General features: G+C 36.7%; 1 protein-coding gene across 1 annotated transcript in view; it reads left to right on the top strand.

Annotated features, from left to right (window-relative positions):
* The first annotated feature begins 6,867 nt into the window (after positions 1-6,867).
* ANKUB1 (ankyrin repeat and ubiquitin domain containing 1) overlaps positions 6,868-22,329 on the top strand; it is a 34,944-nt gene continuing 19,482 nt past the window's right edge. The window contains exons 1-3 of the mRNA XM_004674907.1: positions 6,868-6,957; positions 8,262-8,405; positions 18,414-18,630. Of these exons, the coding sequence (XP_004674964.1) occupies positions 6,868-6,957; positions 8,262-8,405; positions 18,414-18,630 (451 nt within the window). The remainder of the gene's footprint in view (positions 6,958-8,261; positions 8,406-18,413; positions 18,631-22,329) is intronic.

Raw genomic sequence — 22,329 nt, 5'->3', positions numbered from 1 at the left:
GGGGGAGGGGGAAGGGAGGGAAATGCACGGGACTAGGGTGGTGGCACAGGGGTGATCTGGTGATGGGAAACCCGCGGGGATTACAATCGAGATGGAAAAAAAAATGTGCAAAATGATGTAAAAATAAACTTTGTAATAAAAAAAAAATCTTCATAATACCTTAAAAACATTCTATCAGTATTTCCTCAACACATAAGCATTTTTGTACCAAAGAAACTCTTATGATAAATACTATTATTTTAAAAACACCAATCATTTGGCATTCCTATACAAAAACTATTTATAAAAACTATTTTGTTTTTATTATTCTGTATGTCATGCAACTTATATAACAGGTGTTACTATATCACAAATAAAAATAATACTAATACTTTAAAGTCAATTCAAGCATGTAATTATTTCAGAGCTTTTTTTTTTAAAAGATTTATTTATTTATTCATATAGAGCTGGGGTACAGGCCAGAGATGCGGGGGGTGAGGGGATTTGCTAGAGACAGGGTGGGGAGCAGAACAGGCAGATCTACTGATGGGCAGGCCAGGAGAGGTCTCCTCCAGGGCAGGCGGGGATCGAGCTCATGGGGAGGTGGCCTAAGCTTCTCAGTGCAGCGCTTTAACCCACTGTGCCACCAGGGAGGGCCCTAATTAGGAACATAGAAGAGGAGCTACATCAAGCATCTCTTTGAACAAATCTGTCCCTTTCAGAGGCAGCTCTTTGTGTCTGTTCAAGAGTCTTCTTTTCCCAATAAACCTGTCATTTTTAAAATGTAAAAAAAAAATAAATAAATAAAATAAAATAAATTACAAGGTTAAACTAAATGCCATAAGCTCTTAGTACAGAAATAAAAACTGTAACTGATTTCCACTTCTGAAATACTTGCAAAATCAAGGGTAGGATGTGTTAGTTATTGATATTGACTTAGTTGTTTTCATTTTTACTCTGACACAGTTATTGTAACATTTTTCCTTTTTCTTTTTCCCTTCCTATTTACTTGTTTTCTCTCCACTTGACCTAATTCTTTCCTACCATTATTCCTCACAAGTAGTTCACTTCCTATTCTCTTATTTCTTTTCTTTATTTTTTCCCAAACTATCCTTACCATTTGTCCATTTTCTTTAAATGAAGCTTATTTACTTATTGTTTACTTATCTCTCCATCCTATTACTTGTTCACCCTTAACCCTTCTTTCACCCAAACACATGTATATATATTCACACTAGACTGCATGCTGCCTATCTTGTTTGCTGCAATAATCCAGCATAGAACACAGTTTGGCAGATAGTAGTAGCTCACTGCTCATGTATTGAATGAATAAAATCAATAAAAAATTAATGAGCAGTATATGCTCAGTATATCAGGTCAAAGGTAGCTTCACTTACATGTCATCTATTTTGTTTGCACTTCTCTTGCCACACCTCTATAAAACAGTTTGTGGTTCAGGTGTTTTGGACAACTACCATCTCCTCTATTAATAGCAAATCCCTTAAGGTCACATTCATCCTCAAATCTCAAACCTAGTATATTCCATTTTCTGGAAGAGACACCCAGTGGGCTAACTAAATGAATTGAAAACTCCTAGAAGAAACAAACAAAAATTCTAAAAAAAGGACTTTTGTGGCTAAAGCAAGCTGTTTCTAGATTGCAACAAAGAGAATTTTCAAGGCTAGCCTTTTTCAAGTTACCCTAGATTACTAAGAGTTTTCACATCTGCTTATCATTTCATTGTTACAAGGCAACTTTTTTTTAAAAATTTATAACAGTTTATTTTTACATCATTTTGTAAATTTTTCTTTCCATCTCAATTGTAATCCCCGCGGGTTTACAAGGCAACTTTTAAGGATATCGATCTACATCATTTAATTTTTTTATTCAGCCACTGCAAGGTACTGGGCTAGGTCACTGGGGTTACAAGTGTGATTAAGATACTGTCCCTCTAGTGAGAGGCTCAGAGCTTCACTGGGGTGGCTGACACTGATATAAAATACAGTAGGAAAGATTCTATGCTTAAGGAATGTGTGATACAGCAGAGGAATAGAGAAAAGGGCAACGTTCCTGAGTAATCAAGCAAGCTTCTTGAATAGACTGAATTAATCATCCACTTTATTTCTAATTCACATTTAAAATTTTTTTTTATTTATGCATACAGAACTGGGGTACAGGCCAGAGATGTGGTGGGTGAGAGGATTCACCACAGACAGAGTGGAGAGCAGAATAGGCAGATCTACGAAGTACAATGCTGAGGGGAGCAGCGGGCAATACAGGAGAGGGCTGCTGCGCCCTGTGGGCCCATCCAGACCAGGGCTCCAACTTGCACTGAAGCGGCTGCAGCTAGCTTGAAGTGCTGTTCCCTAACCGGCTGTGCCACCAGGGAAGGGCCTCTAATTTAATTTTTGACTAGTTAATATACTCACATGGCTAAATATTTTAAAGAAATAAAAATGTAATGGAACACTGTTTACTCCAAATATGAGTGAGGATGTGAAACAACAAGAACTCTGATTTATTGCTGGTGGGAATACAAAAGGGTACAGCCACTAGAAAATGGTTTGGCAGTTTCCTACAAAACTAACCATAGTCTTAGTCTGTCATTCAAGCAATTGCCTTCTTTGGTGTTTACCTAAAATTTATAAGCTATGTCTGTCCTGACCAAATCCTGTGTCACTGGTTTCTGGATTTTAAAGGCTGTCATGTTGGGAGTGTTGGGGAGGGGAGGCAGTGTATATAGGAGCATTCTGTATTTTCTATTCAATTTTTCAATGAACATGAAAGTTCTTTTAAAAATAAAGTCTATTTGGGTCCTTCCTGGTGGTGCAGCAGGTTAAAGCACAGCACTAAGAAACTAAAGCCATTTCAGCCTGAGTTTGATCCTGGCAAGAGGTGACCACATGGCGCAGCAGACCTCTCCAGACCAGCCCATTGCTCCCCTCAGCAGTGTACTTCATGGATCTGCTTGTTCTGCTTCTCACTCTGTCTCTGGTGAGTCCTGTCACTGCCCCTGCACCTCTGGCCTGTACCCCAGTTCTGTATGAATAAATAAATAAATCTTAACAAAGAATGATAATAAAAACAACAAAAAAAGTCTATTTAAAACTATTATATTATTTTAAAAAAAAAGTTCTACCGAGGGGGGAGAAGGTAGGGGAAATGGAAGAAAAATAAATAGTAGTTCCACCAAGAAAAAAAAAAAAAGAGAATACAGTGAAAAGTATTATTCTCACCCTAACCCCTGGCTATTCAAGTCAACTTGAAGCACAAAGACACTAGTATTTTTAGTTTCCTAAGTACATTTCCAGGGATTTGGAAGTAGGCACACACTATCACATGCAGTCCTTTATTGATGAACTAGATGATTTTAAACTTTTGCTAGTACAAGCAAAAGTACAATAAATAATGTTGTACAATCTTATTTTGAAAATTGTCACATATGTTTGTAAAGATTAATCCTATAGTGGAATGGGTAGATTAAGAAATATGTGCCCTTATAATTTTAAAAAATATTTCCAAATTTTCTTTTATATGCAGTTGTACCAAATTATACTTGATGTGATAAAGTATGATGGAGACAAACTCAAACTCAATGTATAGTTACTCTTTTGCATCTTTTCCAACTTCTTGATAATGACATCATGGTATAGCTTTAATTTATATTTTTCTTATGAGATAAGAATTCATATACATATGCATTTGAAAGACACATATATTTCTTTTCTGTGAGCTGTGTACATAATTTGTTCATTTTTCTACTGAATATTTGACATTTCTTATTGATTTGTAGATACAATTTTTATATAATAACAGTAATAGCAATTTTTCTCTCAGTTAATTTTTGTTTGACATCATACAAAGTGGTTTTTGCCATGCTTTTAAATATATTTGACTTTATTAATGTTTTATGCCTTCATTTTTTATTTTTTTGTCACAGGAAGACAAAAATTTTATCTCTAGAGGTAATTTTAAAATATTGTCATAAAATATTACACTAGGGATACATCTAAGAAATGCATTGTTAAGTGCTTTAATGGCAGTGTGAACATTGTAGAGTGTAATTATATAGACCTAAATGCTATAGCCTGCTTATGCACCTTGACTATTTAAATAGGCCTGCAATGAATATTGAAGAGTACATATCCCTTCAGATTAGTGTTTCTGAAGTCTTCCGGTATATATCTGAAGTGGCTGGAACATACAATAGAGGGATTTTTCATATTTTAATAAAGCAACTCCTGTTTTCCATAAGTAGTGAATCAGTCTACATTCTTACCAATAGTATATGAGGCTTGCATGTTCTCCACATCCATGCCAGCTCTTTCTGATCTTTTTTTATATGGGCTTTTCTCACAGGTGTGAGGTGGTTTCTTTCTCATTATGGTTTTCATTTGTATTTCCTTGATAAGTGTCTATTAGCCAAGTCTATGTCTCTTTGGAGAACTGTCTATTTAGCTCTTCTGCCCATTGATTTTATTGGAGTATTTATATTCTTTTTGTTGAGTTGTAGGAGTACTTTATCAACCTCGGATACTAAACCCTTGTCTGATGGTTAATGTGCCAATTAATAGCATCATTTTGAGCTGAGTGTTTTCTCCAAGAGACAAGTCCATGACAGCTTCCAAAAACACACACTCAAATAAACATGCAGTCCAAGAAGCTTCAAAACACTTGGTTTTGATTTCTTAAGCCTCTGAGTATTTTTAATATCCTCTGCCTTTTTAATATCCTCTGCCTTAGATGGTTTATCTAGAAACAGAGCTGAGACTGGGAAAAGAATGCATGTCAATTTCTATGGGAGTTCACTTAAAGAAAAATCACTAAGGGAGAAAGTTAAGCAGGAGTGAGGAAAAGAATGTGCTGAGGAAGGGATGTATTCTCAAGTAGAGTCCAGCAATGGCCTGATGTACAGAGATCTTTTGGAGAGATAAGAGAATGGGTATTGATAGCATTTAAGGCTGTTACTGAGGGAGGTGACTCGCTTTCTTGGGCAGGCAATTCCCATCTACTAAGGGCAATTCTTTGGGGAATGAGGTGCAGTGATGAGGCTTTAGCAGTTAATAGTCACAGCAGCTGGGAGAGGGTGAAGGTGGGCAGGAAAAAAACATCAATTGCAGCCTACATGAATATGCTATCAAAATGTGACAGCATAGGATGCAACACTTGAAAAATATGAGGAATAAAAAACTCTGCAAGGCCCTCCCTGGTGGTGCAGCGGGTTAAAGCACAGCACCGAGAAGCTAAAAAGCCACTTCTGCATGAGTTCGATCCCTGCCTGCTCCGGAGGAGATCCACATGGTGTGGCAGACCTCTCCTGGTCCGCCTGCTGCTCACCTCAGCAGTGTACTTCATCGATCTGCCTGTTCTGCTCCCCGCTCTGTCCCTGGTGAATCCTCTCACCCTCCACATCGCTGGCCTGTACCCCAGTTCCATATGAATAAATAAATAAATCTTTAAAAAAAAAATGGCCCTCCCTAGTGGCGCAGCGGGTTAAAGCACAGCTCTGGGGGACTAAGGCCACTGCAGCATGAGTTCGATCCCCGCCTGCCCCAGAGGTGACCACATGGCATGGCAGACCTCTCCTGACCTGCCCGCTGCTCCTCTCAGCGGTGTACTTCGATGATCTGCCTGTTCTGCTCCCCACTCTGTCTGTGCTGAGGCCTCTTACCACCCCTGCACCTCTGTCTTGTACCCCAGTTCTGTATGCATAAATAAATAAATCTTAAAAAAAAGAAACAAAATAAAAGTGTAACTGTTTAAAAAAACAACAACTCTGCAATAAAGTTTTTTGCCCTTTTTATGTTTTCCAATTGCCAAAATTTGTTTTAGTTGGAACTCAGGCTGGGAGTCAGCACAAAAACAATAGGGTTAAAAAACAATAGGGTTAATGTTACTGAGCACCACCAGATGACTGACATGTTGTGAAGTGTTAGTAATTAAAACAAGAAATGCAAAATGAGGATTTGAGGAGGAAGTCAGAAGGAATTTCAGCAAGAGGCAAGATTTACATATGTGAAAAAAAATGATCAGACTTTAAAACAGGAATATCATATTGACTATTTCAAGAGTCTTAAAATTAAACTCCAGTAAAATGCTTACTTAATAAACTGAGTAATGCAGCTTAATATAACCATCACTTATTTATTGAGATATTATTGAAATATCTCCCACCAACACAAAGGAGCTAACAATGATAAATTGTTTTTAATAACAAAAAGGCAAGGACTAAAACAAATACCAGCTCTATTGTGTTGCTATTGGGCAGATTCCATTACGTAGAGATGAGAAGGAAAATCCACAGTCATTTGCCTCCACATTCATCTCCCTGGTGCAAGCTAGTATTGTTCTCTACCCTGTGGCAGGATTAGAAATACCTCCAGGGAACAAGTACACAAAGTTGTTATGGAAACAAGAATGCTTTAGCTCAGAGTTATTTACAAAGAACCTTCAGGATTATCACATTCAATCAAATCAACTGTTTTGTTTCTCGTTGTGAAGGTGCATCCCAATCAAATACCTATTTTGAAGTGCTCATCAATCAACATATTGAATGAACATAGATTCAAAATGCAGTAACTGGTATTCACATCACAGAAGTGTGATTTTTGTGGGGCATTTTGGTATTACATATTTGAAGCGTGCTCACACTTGCCTTAACCATTGTCAAGTGTGCTGTGTTCTATAATGTAAGAACGAGGTGGAGAAACATCTCCTTCAATGTCACTGCTGTCTGTGCCTGATATTGTGACACTGTGGGACTCATCTCTTCAAATTCTCTGAACTCTCTTTTGACTTTAGATGCTAAAATTTTTGCCCTTAATTGTGAATTGGAATTTTTTAACTGTCAAGCAGGATATTTGGAAAAAAATTGAATATTAACCAAAAATGAGAATTTTCATAGCTTTTGATGGATCTTTTGAAATGTTTGACGTTTTAGCAGATGAAACTGTGGAGGCTATCAAGCTGATGATAAAGGTATGTACTTTGTTTCTGAGCAACTAGGATTTGTACTAATTTTATCTTAATTTTCACTATGCAGTGAAGTTTAAACTGAACATAGGGTAATATGGGCTTTTGCAATGGTTTGATGATAGTAATGATGATTGTATTGGGTAGGAAAACAAACCAAGGGAGTAATTCTCAGGAAAGAAAATTTAACTTCTCTGTTTAAATTTGTGGATTGTGCTTGGGCCAGACATTATTTCTGAATCGTGGGCCAGACAGTATTTGTGAAATTCTTCAGAAACAGACAAACAACCAGGACATTAATCCTAGTCTATCTAAGTGGAACGTGCCCATTGTCAGTAAGATGCCTTCTTTGGTGAGGAAATAACTATAATGAACCAAAGGGTATTGGAAGTAGAGAGGATTTTAGAGAGCTTCTGAATTACAGCCTTATTCTGTATCCAGGGAAAACTGAAACTCAGAGATGTTAACTATCTTACTTGGTATCACAGAGGCAAACTAAGAAATAATGTGGGTGCCTAACTTCCTTGTAAATGTCATATAAATATTCACTCTAAAACGGAACGTTAAGGCAAATCTGTTTAACTTGGAGATAATCATCCTGATTTGTTAAGAAGCACATATTGAATCATAGTTTCATAGTAGTAGATTACAGTGATCATTGAAATCTAACTCTCTTAACACAGAGGCTCTTGTGTCATGGATCCATTGGGTGGTATGGTGAAGCCCCTATACTCCTCAGACTGTATTTCAATGCTTAAAGTAAATATATACAAAAAAAAGGAAACCAATTATATTGAGATGCAGTTTTCAAACACTGAAAAACAAACGTGTGATACAATGAAAGTGTACTTCTTTATTAACAGATTAACAGTTCTAGCAGCATATCTAATAACTATTGTATAATTTCAAACAATGATAAGTATATATTATATTTGCAATATTTGTAACAAATAAAATATAGTATGAAAAAAACTAATTTCATCTGGTGACAAGGTTAAGTGTTAAACAAACCTCTGCCACCTTAGTCTGTTGCCTGCACAAAGGAAAGAAAATCTCAATTTGATTTATAGTTTAAAAAAATAAAATGTAACTTCTCCCCACCATATATCAACAAACTATTCACAAACATTTGTGGAGGATACTAGGGGATCTGTCTTTAGACTCCAAGAGTTCCTCTCTAATACTTCTTCCTCCCATTAAAAATAATTTTATAATGTTCAATGGAAAAATGCACAGTGGAAAAAAAGATTACATTGCTAGTCTAAACATATACAGACATATTGTTTCATCATGTATTATTATTTTTTAAGGATTATTTCCACATTCCTCTCCCTGAAGACAAACAAGACAGAAGGTATTTGGAACTCGTGTATGCTGGAGCAGTGCTAAAAGATAGCTGGAGTCTTACTGATGTTGGAATATCATTTTGTTCGACTCTCAAATGTTTTGTTAAGGTAAGATGACTGGAATACTATTTGTCCTAGATGCCTATTTCTTTTTGAATAGCATTGTGAATAATTCAACCAAAGTAATTTATTAACTTTCTTTTTCTTGCTATCTCCTCTCTTCCATTTGTACCACTCCTCTTGTTCTATAAGGGTAAGTAAGTTGTAAAGACTCCTTGTTTACTTTCCTTCCATTCTTTAGCCCCTTTGTTGCCTGTTCCAATTGGTCATCACAGAGTAACCCACATGAACAGTAGAGAACAAGGTCAATGGGAGGATCAGAGATATTGACATAGGAAGAAACAACTTAGGTCACTTCTACAGGTCACAGTGGATCAAGGGCAGAGAAGTAAAGAAAGGGAAGAAATCCTCAGTGTATTGCTGTGAATGAGAATAGAATAGTTTCTAAATCGAAATCCTGCCCAAGTACCTACTTATGAATTAGCTATACCTATAACAAAGAGTCCTCTCCTATTTACAGTGACACCTAATTAGGGGCCCATGGTTTGATTTTAAGAACTTTTTTGCACTAACAGTGCAAAATTATGTACTTGGAGATTTTCTGGGTGGAAGATCTTTAACATTTTATAATTACTTCAAGAGACAAGTGACTTAAAGAGTTTGAGTTTCACTTAGTACTCTGTGTTACTTTTTTACAGGAGCCTCAATGAACTTAAGCAAAGTACATGTTCTTCACTAAATGGAACACTAACTTTTTCATATTTAGTATTAAAAAGGTGAAATGATAATCAAAGCTAACTTTTTGCTTTAATATGTTTTACTGATTGTCTAAATGGGAAGTCGATATTTAAAAAGAATATTTAATAGGTAGTAAAGGCAAGTCACACAAAATTAAACATTGTATGATTCCATTTGTGTAAATAAGAGAAGACTATATTTGTATGTGTCATACAAATATACATTCCATTTATGTAAATAAGACACGACTATATTTGTTATGTGTCATAGTTTTGAACATTTATTTTTGGATAATATATAATTATCAAAAAAGGAAATAAAACAATTCTGATTTCTTCCATTTTTCTCTGTCTGATATTCAGAAAATTATAGTCTGGTATAATTCTTTTCAAAGCAGATTAATTTCCTTATCATTTCTTACATTTCTCTTTTTGATGTCTTTAAATATATTTATATGCTGCACTTTTGGTACTATACAATATAGAAAACTCTCTAAACTTTCCTAGATTTTTTTCAATGTCAATAATGAATGTTCAAGATTTATTTTTGTTGTTTGCTTTCTTGTAGTGTTACAAGATCAATATTAATATTTTATCTGTTGAGAAGAATTTGATTGAACCATGACTATTGAAAGATGTAGATAAAGTGTGATAAGAGTATGAAAAAGATAATTTTCTTTAACAAAATACTGACTTTATTTTTATTAATTAAATATCTAAATTTTATTTATTTTTTGACTAAGCAGTACATTCACATGTTGCTTAATTCAAGAGGAACTAAACAATATAGATTAAAATTCTTCTTCCTATCCAAGAGGCAATTAATGTTCATAGTTTCATAAAAATATTTCATAAATTTTGCTAATAAAGCATTATCTATCACAGTGTTGTTTCTGCCTTTGCATTAAATGTGAACTTTTCCTGGATTCTCAGTTATTGGTGACAGGAATACATCAGAGAAATAAAAGAGTTTATTTAAGAGAGCCTAGCCTAATTAAGAGTCACAAGACTGGTCAATAAATAGCATTTAATTTAAAACCCAAGTTCTAAATGACTGGCAAATTATAAATAAATAAATAAAACATTAAGAGCATACACTCTTAGAATCGCAGACTGTATAAAAGTTCTGACTTAGGAAAGTATTTCATCTGCCATAAATGTAAATCTTATCAAAGTGAGTTTGCATTTTTAGAGGTCTAAATTATAGAAACACAAATAATTGCAATAGAAGATTATGAAGGGATAGTCCTCAACAAACTTTTCCAAACTACAATTTGCTATGTCAAGCACTTATTTTCAAACTAGTCTGCACTTATTCTCAAACTAGTATGCATCTGAAGAGTGTATAAAACTGTGACCGACTGGGTCCAATCCCCAGGGTTCTTTTCATTTTGACTCTCTTTAAAATTGATTTATCAATCATTTACATAACTATATAATTATGATTTATTGGTGCAGGCTGTTGTGGGTCTTCTAATCTTAAACGGACTATCCACTCTGTTTTGTTACCTACAATTCTGTATCCCTAAAGCAAGGTCAGAAAGGCCTGGCCATAAGAGCCCAACTCTACGAGCCACATTTCACAACAAAAAAGAGCATAAAGCTAGATCACCCTGGGAAGGGTATGCATCATGACCAGGAACACCTGGGGGCTAATGATGGATGCAAAAACTTACTCCTGACTTACATATCTTATATATACATCATGAGGTATGATCGGGAACGCATGGGGGGTCGTTGACTGATGTATAACGAAGGGCCCCAGAAGTTAATTAGTGGAATGCCTTATTGATAAGATTGAAATCCTGACTGGGGAGTAGGGGCTTGTTCTGTGATACCAAGCTATCAGCAGATAAGAAATACTGTTCCAGCCTTCCACTGTTTCTTCTACTTCCCCCTTTCATTTTCTACTTCCTCATATGATTAATGCTGTATGATTTAGTTTACTAATTAAAGGCCAGGATCTTGCTCTTGAGCAGCTTCCTGCATTACTTAGCCAGTTCCATGACTCCCATTTCTTTATCAGTGAGTTGTTGCTTGATGCAACAGGCTGTGGCCATAGCATACAGATTTTTTTTTTCACTTCTGAAGTTAACGTTGGACCACAACACCATATGTGAATCAGAGAAGCATGTACATACCTCCTCAGATACATTATCACCACACCCACCACCGAAGTATCCTTACGGCCATCACCGTAGATAACAGGTCTCCTGCCCTGCTTTGCTCCTACCCTTCCTCACTAGTAGCCTCAATTCTGCAGTCATATTTCTAAGATTTGCTTTTTTTAATTTTGCCAGTTACTTGGTTCTGTTCCTCTATATTCTACTATGAATCAATTCATCAGGTATTTATCTTCCCGCATCTGACTTATTTCACTTACCAATAATCTTCTCCAATTCCATGCATGTTGCAAATGGCAAGACTTCACCTTTTTTATGAATGAGTACTGCATATGTACCTGTAAGTGCTCTCCAGGAGACTCTAACGGGAATCGAGTTTGAATACTATTGGTATAAGTAATAAATGCAAATTTAGAGAAGACATCTTTTATTCAATTCTCCACTGATTATGATTTTGTTTGTGTATGCTTTACTCATTCACACTTAAATTAATATGCTTGTTATATTTACTCAGCTTCTTGTGTATATGTTTGTTGGGGGTAGTGCACTACTAGAATTTGGCAAGAAGCTGGATACATATTGTATTTTTCTATGTTTATACTTGCTGATAGTTTCCTTGAAATCTAAAACAAGCATAGTATTTTGAGAAAACTATTAGCCATAAATAGTCATCTTAGATTATATGTTGTTATAAACATTTTATTTTATTGTTAGCCTAAATAACCAAGACTCCAAATTTCCATAAAATGTTTTTGATATTAATATCACCATCTCCAAAAGAATCACATTTAGAGAATTTATTACCACTAGTATTTGAAGGAAAACAATATTTTGAATCTGGGGATAGAATAGTACCTGAAAAATTCTAAACATTAGTTATTGGTTCCCATTCTAATGTCATTCCCATTTAGACTAGATGATAAAAACAGAGCTATTCCAACCAAACTATTTACTGTTTATGTGTGATGCAATCCAAAATAGGTTCAGAACAAAAATAATTTTTAAAAATACCCTATACCGGCACTCCCTGGTGGCACAGCTGGTTAAAGCACAACACTGAGAATCTAAAGCCGCTTCCGCATGAGTTCGATTCCCGCCTGCCCCGGAGGTGACCACATGGCGTGGCAGACCTCTCCTGCCTTGTCCACTGCTCCCCTCAGCAGTGTACTTCGTCGATCTGCCTGTTCTGCTCCCCACTCTGTCTCTGGTGAAGCCTCTCACCACCCCTGAGCCTCTGGCCTGTACCCCAGTTCTGTATGCACAAATAAATAAATCTTTAAAAAAAAATACCCTATACCCCAAGGAATGCAGTCATATTCATTCTGTATTGTTTGACCTAGCTTAGGCAATCAGGTTATGTTACAAATAAGTGTATGTAAATTTATGTTGTAAATTTATGTTCAAGGCAATTATGTTTTTTCATGCAATAATTTCTACATTCAGAAAATTTAGGAAAGCCACAATCTTACTTTATTTTGATGTAATTTATGAGTATAATAAGATGAGCCTTTGCAAAGTTCAAAAAGTCAACAAGTAAGCAATTTTTTCTTTTTAAAGAATTAGCATGAAGTCCAAAATGATTGCTTTGATTACAGTGCTAATATTTTTAGGTGGATTACAAGGTTTACTTGTGTAAAAAGAGTGAAAGACATTAAATAAATTAAGATATGATCTACTCTTCAATACCTTTTCCCTGAATATCACACCATGTCCTTTAATGGTAATGTAGATATAATTGAACAGTAAATAGGGAAGGGACTTAAGAATTATGGACAAAGAACATTGCATAAAGTTTTTCATTCTTAAAGGGAAAAAACTACAGTATCCATAAGGAATATACCCTACGAAACACGTCCAAGTTTCTGCCACTCACTGTTGATGCTCTGATGAACCATGCGGAAGGCACTGCAAAGACCTGTTATTGCTCCCCATGCAGAGGTGCTATTATGTTTACCTTTAACCTTTGTAGTGTGGGAACCATTGCTTGAGTACATTCACCATTTTCACTCGGTGTCTAAAATAGCATCCAGCCTATAGTTGATCTTCCATAAATATGTTTAGACTTAATGAGTTGATAATAGTCTTTGAGAGATAAAGTATGAAAATTAAAAAGAAGGTATATGAATATTGTTAAAAACACCATAGCAAGATAATGAAAGGCATTTCAGGATTTGAGTTTTCTCCTTTACAGTGGCACTATTTAAGGCGAGGCATTCTGTATCCTCACTCTTTCCCCTACCTAGCATCAGAGATCTTACTTGCAAGTAGCAGAAACAAAACCTTGATAATTTAAGCATAAAATAAGCATATTGAAAAGCTACTGAGTAGTTCATAGTTTGATAGGAAAATGGAAGAATAAGGCTCAGAAGTTACATGGCCAGAAACATCTAAATCACTGCTTAGAACTCATACAGGAAGGTCACTGCAGCCACCCTTGAGTCAGTCCATAGAACAGGCACTGAACCCTGCTGCCAGTCCTGCTGCCAGCCATACTGCCTGGATTTGCCCCTGTCATGGGGGGTGGGTGGGTGGTTCCCTGCATCTCTGCTCTCTGCCTGCACTGGGACTAGAGGGGTTGGCCTAATTGGGAACAGACCAGCCCCATGTCTATGGCCTACTGCAAGGAGGCTGAGAAGAAACTAGCTGGTGGGTTGTGTGTGTGGTGGGCTCAGTCTCCCTAAACTACTCTGGTTTCCCTGTTTCTTCATTTGTTAACTGAAAATAAAGTCCCAACAATAGCTATATAAAGAGTTTATTAAATAATCAAAGTGAGGATTCGCACCCAGGAACTAGTCCACAGATTTTACTCTGTGAGAGTTGTTCTAATAAACACAAGCTTGAATTTAGTTTATATAGGTAGGAGCAGTGAAGCACTGATATTAAGAAGAAAAAAAGTAATTGTAATCAAGTAAAAACTAAAATCAACAACTATTAACCAGAGACATTCTGGGAGGGGGTAGGGCAGAGTGGGGAATAGGATCAAAACTCTGGAGGAGCACACTGGACTTTGGTGATGGCACGCGGGTGAAGTGGTGGTGGGAAGCCCATGGAGAGTACAGCCAAGATGAAAAATGTACAAAATGAAAATGATGTAAAAATATATATTAAAAAAATAAACCTAGGCTTGGCATTTCCTCTGGGAAACTTTTGCTAGGGGAAAAAAAAGAATGTAACAATGAGACAACAGGAAAGTTGTCTTAGCCTAAAGATATGCTAATGCTAGAAAAAGGCATTTTGTAATTTTGTCCTAAATAATGAACTGCAGAAATGGAAAGACTGAGTGCTAAATCTTTTTCTGAGTTTATCAGTAAGTGTGAAAAGACTGGCTTTGCCTTCAGGCAGCAGATTCCTGTACACAGGATGGGACCTGTGGAGATGGCTTTGTTTTCTATCTAATGGAGAGAGTGGGGGTGGGGTTTCAGAAAACTTTACAATATGATTACATCATTTCCATCAAGCAAGAGCCGATGTTAAAATTTAGTCAATCCTTTCTGGCATTCAAGAAATGTTATATGATGAGAGACTGTGTTAATGATTAGATGTGTTTCACATAAGTTGGGTAAATTTGTACATTAATAATTTATAATTGATTCAAAATAATATACATTTTAACTTTGAAAAGACACTATTAATGTATAAAATCCAAAATTATAATATGTGAATTTACATTGTAAATACATTTTCTTATACAAGTACATATGTAAACATGTCTTTTAACAATGTGTAATTTACAAATGAAAATACATTTTAAAATGGTTATCTTTGATGTGTCATATAGAATAGTATGTAAAGAATTTTGTGGAGAAATGTTTGTTTCAATTCAGTGTTCAAACTCTGTTTGGCCCCTAGAGAACTGTCCCACTACAGGGAAAGTTTATGTGGCTAAGAAGTTTATGAAGACATCTTCAATTTGTTCGGTTAAAAATAACAAGCATTATTTCCCCTTTTCTTCTCCTCTACTCATTGTTGGAAGATGTTTCTGCTTCTTTGGTGCAATAACTCCAAAATAGCAAAATTCTAAAATATCTAAAAAGCAGAACTTGTGAAAACAAGATATAGCAATGTTCAAAGACAAACTGTTCTGCTTGTCTATTTCTCTTTAACTTGTCATATTTTACTGTAAATGCACTGTATGTATCTATAGGAAGTTTGCATTTATTTTTGAAGATAAACATACTTTGAATTTACCTCCTACCATAGTGTCTTGGTTTGTTTGAAAAGGGAAAAATCTAACTTTAATTTTAGGTATGCAGCAAAATAATTTGTTTGTTATTATTTTTAACAGGTATAAAACTACCAGCACTTCCTGATTCAGAATATTTGGGGAAGATTATTATATAGATAGAGAGATGTCTTCTCTGATGTGGGCAAGTTGGCAACCTATATGAAAAAAATGTCTCCAACTGGTGTACTCCATTATAATTTCAATAGATTTTCCCATAGAAACAAGCTTTATGAAATGGTGGACATATAAAGTTGAAATAATACAATAAGAACAATCCATGTTCCTGATACATAATGTATTAAATGCCCCTGAGACATTTTTGGGTGCTTAAAAAAGAAAGAACAACTATAGGTATTAATTTCATTGAGACTTAAAAACATAATTTAATAATTAGTGATTATTTTCTTTCTTGTATTTTTGATTTTTCATGTAAAACCACAAATGCGTTGCCATTTCTTTTGTAAGTACTTATTCCAAAGGTGTAAGTATATATAAGCTATAGGTACTTACCTAGTTATATAATAATATGTTTATTCCTATGTTGAGATGCTCTATTATTGTTGATGTCGCTAATATAACTTAGTAGCTAAGTGAGTTCATAATAGCTTGGGGCCTTGTTATTTTGTTTAGATTTATGCTATTATTTTATTTTTTTAAAGATTTATTTATACATACAGAACAGGCTAGAGGTGCAAGGATGGTGAGAGAACTCACCAGTGACAGAGTGGAGAGCAGAACAGGCACACTGAGGGGAGCAGTGGACAAGGCAGGAGAGGTCTGCTGTGCCATGTGGGTCACTGGGGCCAGGGATCAAACTCCTGCTGAGGAAGCTGCTTGCAGTGCTGCTCTTTAATCCATTGTGCCACCAGGGAGTATTTTCAATATGAATTAGTATTTTCAATACTATGCTAGTATTTTCAATATGAATTAGTATCCCACCAAAGGCTAAGAAAATAAGGAACAGAAACTATGTAAAATATCATTTTTCTCCATCCCTCTTCATTTTTTTATTCCATTTTTTACAGGAATTTTGACTTGCCCTTAAATATCACATGAACTAAGTTAGAATGATGCTTGCTTAATAGAGCCATAGGAAGTTGTGAACATTATGAAAGGAGAAAGCTAAATCCTATGCTTTTTCAATTTTTATTGAATGAGCTTTTGAGAAATTATTGGGGGAAAAAATAATGTTCTAAGCACTTTTGCTTCAGTGAGTGGCTCAATTTCCTGGACTGTTTATATTCCCGCAAGAGTCTAGAACACGCTCTTGGTGATATGCTTTACTGAGAAGGGACTTGGAGACAACCAGGTAGCCATATCTGTCATCAAGTTCATTCTTTAAGGGTCTTTCTGTAACTGGGTGGTCCCTAGGAGAAGGGAAGTTCCAGGTTCCCTGCCCCACCCAGAAGGAGGGTGGAACTGAACAGAGAAAAAGGAGAGAGAAGAAGAGAGAAGGAAGGCAGAAGGCAGGAGGCAGATGGAGAAGGAGACCTAAGGAAGCCACATGGAGCAGCAAACATGTGATGAAGAAACCGGGCTTGTTTCCTGACACTGGACTGGTTAAGGCAGATGTGGATGAGATACCTGTAGGGAGGTGACTATGGCAGTGTTTATATTGATTTTGATTTTGCTCTTTTCCTCTCAGATTTGTCTGGCCATTTCTGACCCTTTTCCATGGGTCCCGGCCAGAAGGTGCTTTAGTCTTGTGGCAGGCTTTCAGGCCTTGCTTTGGGCCAATCCCTTTTGGGTTGACTTTTGCCCACAAGGGGATGGGTAACTTCAGGTGTTGATTTAGAAGTTACATTCTTTGTGTTTCATATTGTATATTAACTGTATTAAAGTCACTTTTCATTAAAGCTTTATATGTTTTGTCTTGTTGCGGCAGATGGCAGAACCCACTTAGAGCAGGCAGGTTTTGGGGACTTCAGGGGTGCCTCTCTCTGAATTGAGGTGCCCAATAACATTTCCACTGGATCTGGATGGTAATTATACTGGGGCATTGGGTATCCTGGGGATGACTTTACTGTGTCTGAGGCAGGGAGGGGGCCCTGGAGAAATCAAAGACATATTTGGAGTTTGGCAGGATGCTGGAAACCCCCTTCAGTGGTCTAGTGCCCACTTCCTCTTGTCATAAAGGGCTTTTTGGTGTCTTTTTTATTTTTTATTTTTTTCTTACAGGCCCCTCTCTAAGCCCTATTTCATCCAGTCAGTCAGTCACAGAGACTTAACCAACCACAAGGCATTGAAGGAAAACATTATTGTCTTGAATCCACTAAAGAGGAAGAAAAATCAGTTTATTTTTTGTTGTTAGAAAAGTGAAAATTTGAATCATCTTCTGTTCCTTGCCCCCTTTCCATTTTCTATTCTTCTATGTTTTTAGCTTTGGTTTGGACTGATTTAACTGCTAAGGGAAGACAACATTTTCTCCAGATTTTCCATCTAACTTTACTTCAGATGTCTCAGTTATACTTGCTTTCCTAAATAGAATGCAAAATAAAAAGAAAAAGAGAAATTTGTTTTACTTATAAGTCATACTTCCCTTTTAAAATAGTAAAAAAATACATTTAAAAAATCAAGTCATATAGTGAGGTACATAAAATACTGAACAAAATGGCCCACAGCCTGAACCAGCTTCTACTACCCAGAGATAACCACTCTGAGAGGACATCTTTAAATTGAAAGTTTAAAATCTGCAGCATTTTCAACTTTAGGTGCAGCATGAAGCAGTCATTTCTAGCCTAACATAGTGTGGATACAGTTTCTCAACTATCCTCTTGGTGTCTGCATGGATAGATCTTGAAGGCTCACAAAGCCCTCCTAGTCCTCAGTTCTCTCAGAGCCTTTGTTTTCATCCTTAGCACCCCTGTTGTGAGAGTTAGAAGTTCTCAGAGCTACCCTCCAAAATATTCACCCCTCAACCCAGCCTCCAGGAGTGCTTGTACCTGAGTTCTCTCCTTGTCTCTTCCCTTAGGAGGAAGATAAGCCAACTCTCTATGTGTTCAATGCCGTGACTAAAGAGACAATGCCCATAATGGAGAGCATGTCCCTCCTTGATAAAAAAGTGTCTGATTTGAGAACATTGCTGACTTTGAGATGTGGCTTCCCTGTGAGTGTCTTCTGTCTCCGCACCCCAAAAGGACTGGAGATGTATGACTGCAACACCCTCAGGAACTACCAGACCAATATCGGTACTGCTTGATATATTTGATACCAGCTCCCACCCAGGACTAGGGAACTTTGCTCCCAGTTTCACAATAAATAAAGCAGTTGTTACTAAATGAAAGCCTCTGTAAGGGTAATCTGAATGTAAATTACCCAGTAACTTTCTCCAGTGTCTGAATCTATAGAATAAGAAATGTCTCATAGCCCTACCATGTCTTGTCCTCTTCACTCAAAGCTAGCAGCCTTGGAAGAGCAAGACTCAGAACAGTTTTTTTTTTTATTTCTCTCTTAAAATATGTCAATATTTGAGTATATATAATAGCAAGTTCAAGGACATCCTTTTTCATCTTTTTAATACAAATGATAGCATGATACACACTGTTCCAAACCTTGCCTTATGAAATATCATTTTAAAATAGCATCATCAATATTAAAGAATCTTTTGAAGTTTAAGTCAACAATGTGCAGACAGAACAACTGCCTCAGTGAGCTGGCAATCTTCTGTGGTGGACAGATTACCATACCTCTTTATATTCTGTACCTCTAGGTCATGTGTGCTATACCTGTTCACCACTGAGACAAACTCAAATGGCTATCAGATTTCTTTTAACCTCTTTGGAAAATGGTTTGAAATTTATAAAGTTTCCTGCTTGAGGCCCTCCCTGGTGGCACAATGGGTTAATGAACTGCAAAAGAAACTTAAGCCACTTCGGCATGAGTTTGATCCCTGCCTGCCTGGGAGGAGACCACATGGTGTGGCAGACCTCTCCTGACCCACCCATTGCTCCCTTCAGCAGTGTACTTCGTTGATCTGCCTGTTCTGCTCCCCACTCTGTCCCTGGTGAATTCTCTCACCCTCTGCATCTCTGGCCTGTACCCCAGTTCTGTATGAATAAATAAAATATATCTTTAAAAAACAAACAAAAAAAACATACAAAATTACCAAAAAAAAAAAAATCCTGCTTGAAATAAATAAGTTCATCTGATAATTAGCACATCCTTCATTATTAAGGGTATTTATAAGGTACTGTATTAATGTAGGAAGAACTCAAATTCCATTAGAAGAAATTTTACAGGGCCCTTCCTGATGGTGCAGCGGGTTTGAGCGCAGCACTATGAAACTATCTGCAGCCACTGCAGTATGAGTTCAGTCCCCAGCCAGGGAGCTGACCCACTTGGTGTGTAAGACTTAGCACATTGTGCTGTAAAATTTCTTTTTTCTTTTCTTTTCTTTTCTTCTTCTATTTTTTTTTGGTAAAGATTTATTTATTTATGCATACAAGAACTGAGGTACAGGCCAGAGGTATGGGAGGTGAGAGGATTCAGCAGAAACAGAGTGGAGAACAGAAAAGCCGAATAACTGAAATACACTGTTGAGGGGATCAGTGGGCAGGACAGGAAAAGTCTGCCACACGAAGTGGGTCAGCTCCCTGGCTGGGGATTGAACTCATACTGCAGTGGCTGCAGATAATTTCATAGTGCTGCGCTCAAACCCACTGCACCATCAAGAAGGGTCCTGTAACATTTCTTCCAATGGAATTTGAGTTCTTCCCACATTAACACAGTACTTGTAGGTATCCTTAAGTAAATCAGTTTTGCTTTTTATTTATGTATTTATTGCTATTTTCTTGACTTTTGTTTGCTTATTCTTTCATACTAGATTTTAGTGAGGCTCTTGAAACTTTGACAGCAATTGTATTCCCTATTTTTATCATTGGAAGTGACGTTCAAGGGTTTCCCCAGAGTACCTCTCTGTAAAACATAGAGCTGCTCTATGCATCAACTAGGGAATCAGCTCTGTCCAGAACACAGTGGCTTATGTATGGAAGGGCATTCAAATGACCTTTATTTCCAAGCAACTTATTATCAAATATTTAATGAAATGCCAAAGGATAAATGAAAAAACTAGGACAATTGTTCTTCAGGCCTATGCTACTTAGATCACAATGTGATATTTTAGAGCTGAAAGAGAATTCAGAAGTGGCTTGGCCACTGAATATACAACACGTTTTTGTATATTCAATGAAAGCAAACAGGTTCTGCCTGGTTAAATGACTTGCTCAGGATAGCTCAAAGATATCATATTCACTTCTTAAAATGACCCTCTAGGAATGAAGTTTTCAGATGTAAGGTTAGAGGTCTGAGCTTGACAAGGAGACTCTGTTTTGGCCTCTCTGAGAACTAAGGATATGGCAGGAGAAGCAAGGACTGAAGGCCCTCAGAGGAAAAGAGGAAGAGTTTGCTTTTGCTTCATGCCTTAGCCTTTGAAGTCATAACATTCTTTAAGTAACCAGCCCACATTTTTTATCTACAGGATAACAGAATCCTGGGTCAGCCTCTCGCTTTTCAGTCACTGAGTCATCCCATGTTTTTGCTCTCAAGAGTTGAACCTTGATCCCTTTTCAAAGGCAGCACAATATTGGATGGCTTTAGAGAAGTAGTCCAGTTCAGATTGGCAAACAAATACCTAAGGACTGCAACTAAATACTGCACATACTAGCTCATCTAGAAATATAAAGCATATAGACTCCAGGCATTTATAGTGAAGTGGTAAAAATGAGGTGTGAATTTTACCCAATCATAATATAATCAACCAGCTCAATGTAGACTGGGGAGCTCAAAGGAAGGCATTCTGATGACTGCGGAACTCGAACACATAGATCCAAGTATGTGGATCATCTGAGCGGTAGAAGGGATGACTTTTCTTCCTCCAGGCTTGGAGAAAAACGTGAGATACAAATTCAGGAACATGGGTTTAATCTGGAGAGGGTAGAAAAGAAGATATTCTTCTGAAGAATGGAGGAAGCTTCTTAATGTCAATGGGGAAAACGCCTGAGGTCAGTTCACAGATGGTCTTAGTGGAGAGGGGACAGAGTGCAATCTTGATGCACTCACAACTGGAGCCTTGCATATCCAGGAACTAGAGTGCTTTAACAGAAGTTGAATGTGGTAGCAAGCAGCATGAGATATAGAAAGAAGTGAGGAGAAACTAAATGGCACTTTTAATAATACCAAAGTTAATTCCACCAGGAATGGAAAGACAAATCTGAGGAAATAATGAAAACAGACAAACTGTCATGCTAGTTCGCACTGAGAAGAAACAACAAATTTCTTTCACTAGGACAAAAATTAGTGAAACTGGGAAAAGGAGCTCATGCCTGGGTCTAAGGTTTAATGTAAGGAAAATCAAAGAGTGTTCCTCTGCTAAAGTTACTCGGCTGTTTAGTGGTAAAGCAATTAGTATAAATGAGATTTTTTGTTTCATTCTATTTTAGAATTTTATTATAGTGAAGAGACCCTCCAAGAGGACATATATAGTGTTTCCCAAACTTATCATCCAATAAGATTCTGTTTTAATTTTTTAATATAATAGTTTATTTTTACATCATTTTGTACATTTTTTTTTCATCTCAGTTGTAATCCCCATCACCAAGTTTCCCATCACCAAGTCACCCATGTGCCATCAACAAAGTCCCATACACTTCCCTTCGCTCCCCCCCTTTTTGACCCCATTCCCCACTCCACTCCCACAAAATGTCTCTGGTATATGGCTGTTTATTATTATTTTATCACCTGGTCCATTATACTCCTGCTATGAGCAAAACCATCCAGCATTTTTCTTTTTCTTTCTGGCTTATCTCACTAAGAATGATCTTTTCCACCTCCATCCAAGTTGCTGCAAAAGACATGTGTTTCATTTTTTTGGTTGCTGAGTAATATTCCAT

This window comes from Condylura cristata, unplaced genomic scaffold (assembly GCF_000260355.1).
Source record: "Condylura cristata isolate star-nosed mole 26May11 unplaced genomic scaffold, ConCri1.0 scaffold00003, whole genome shotgun sequence".
NCBI classification, from domain to species: domain Eukaryota; kingdom Metazoa; phylum Chordata; class Mammalia; order Eulipotyphla; family Talpidae; genus Condylura; species Condylura cristata.
The sequence above is the reverse complement of the archived record's forward strand: the minus strand, read 5'-3'. Positions and strand labels throughout refer to the sequence as shown.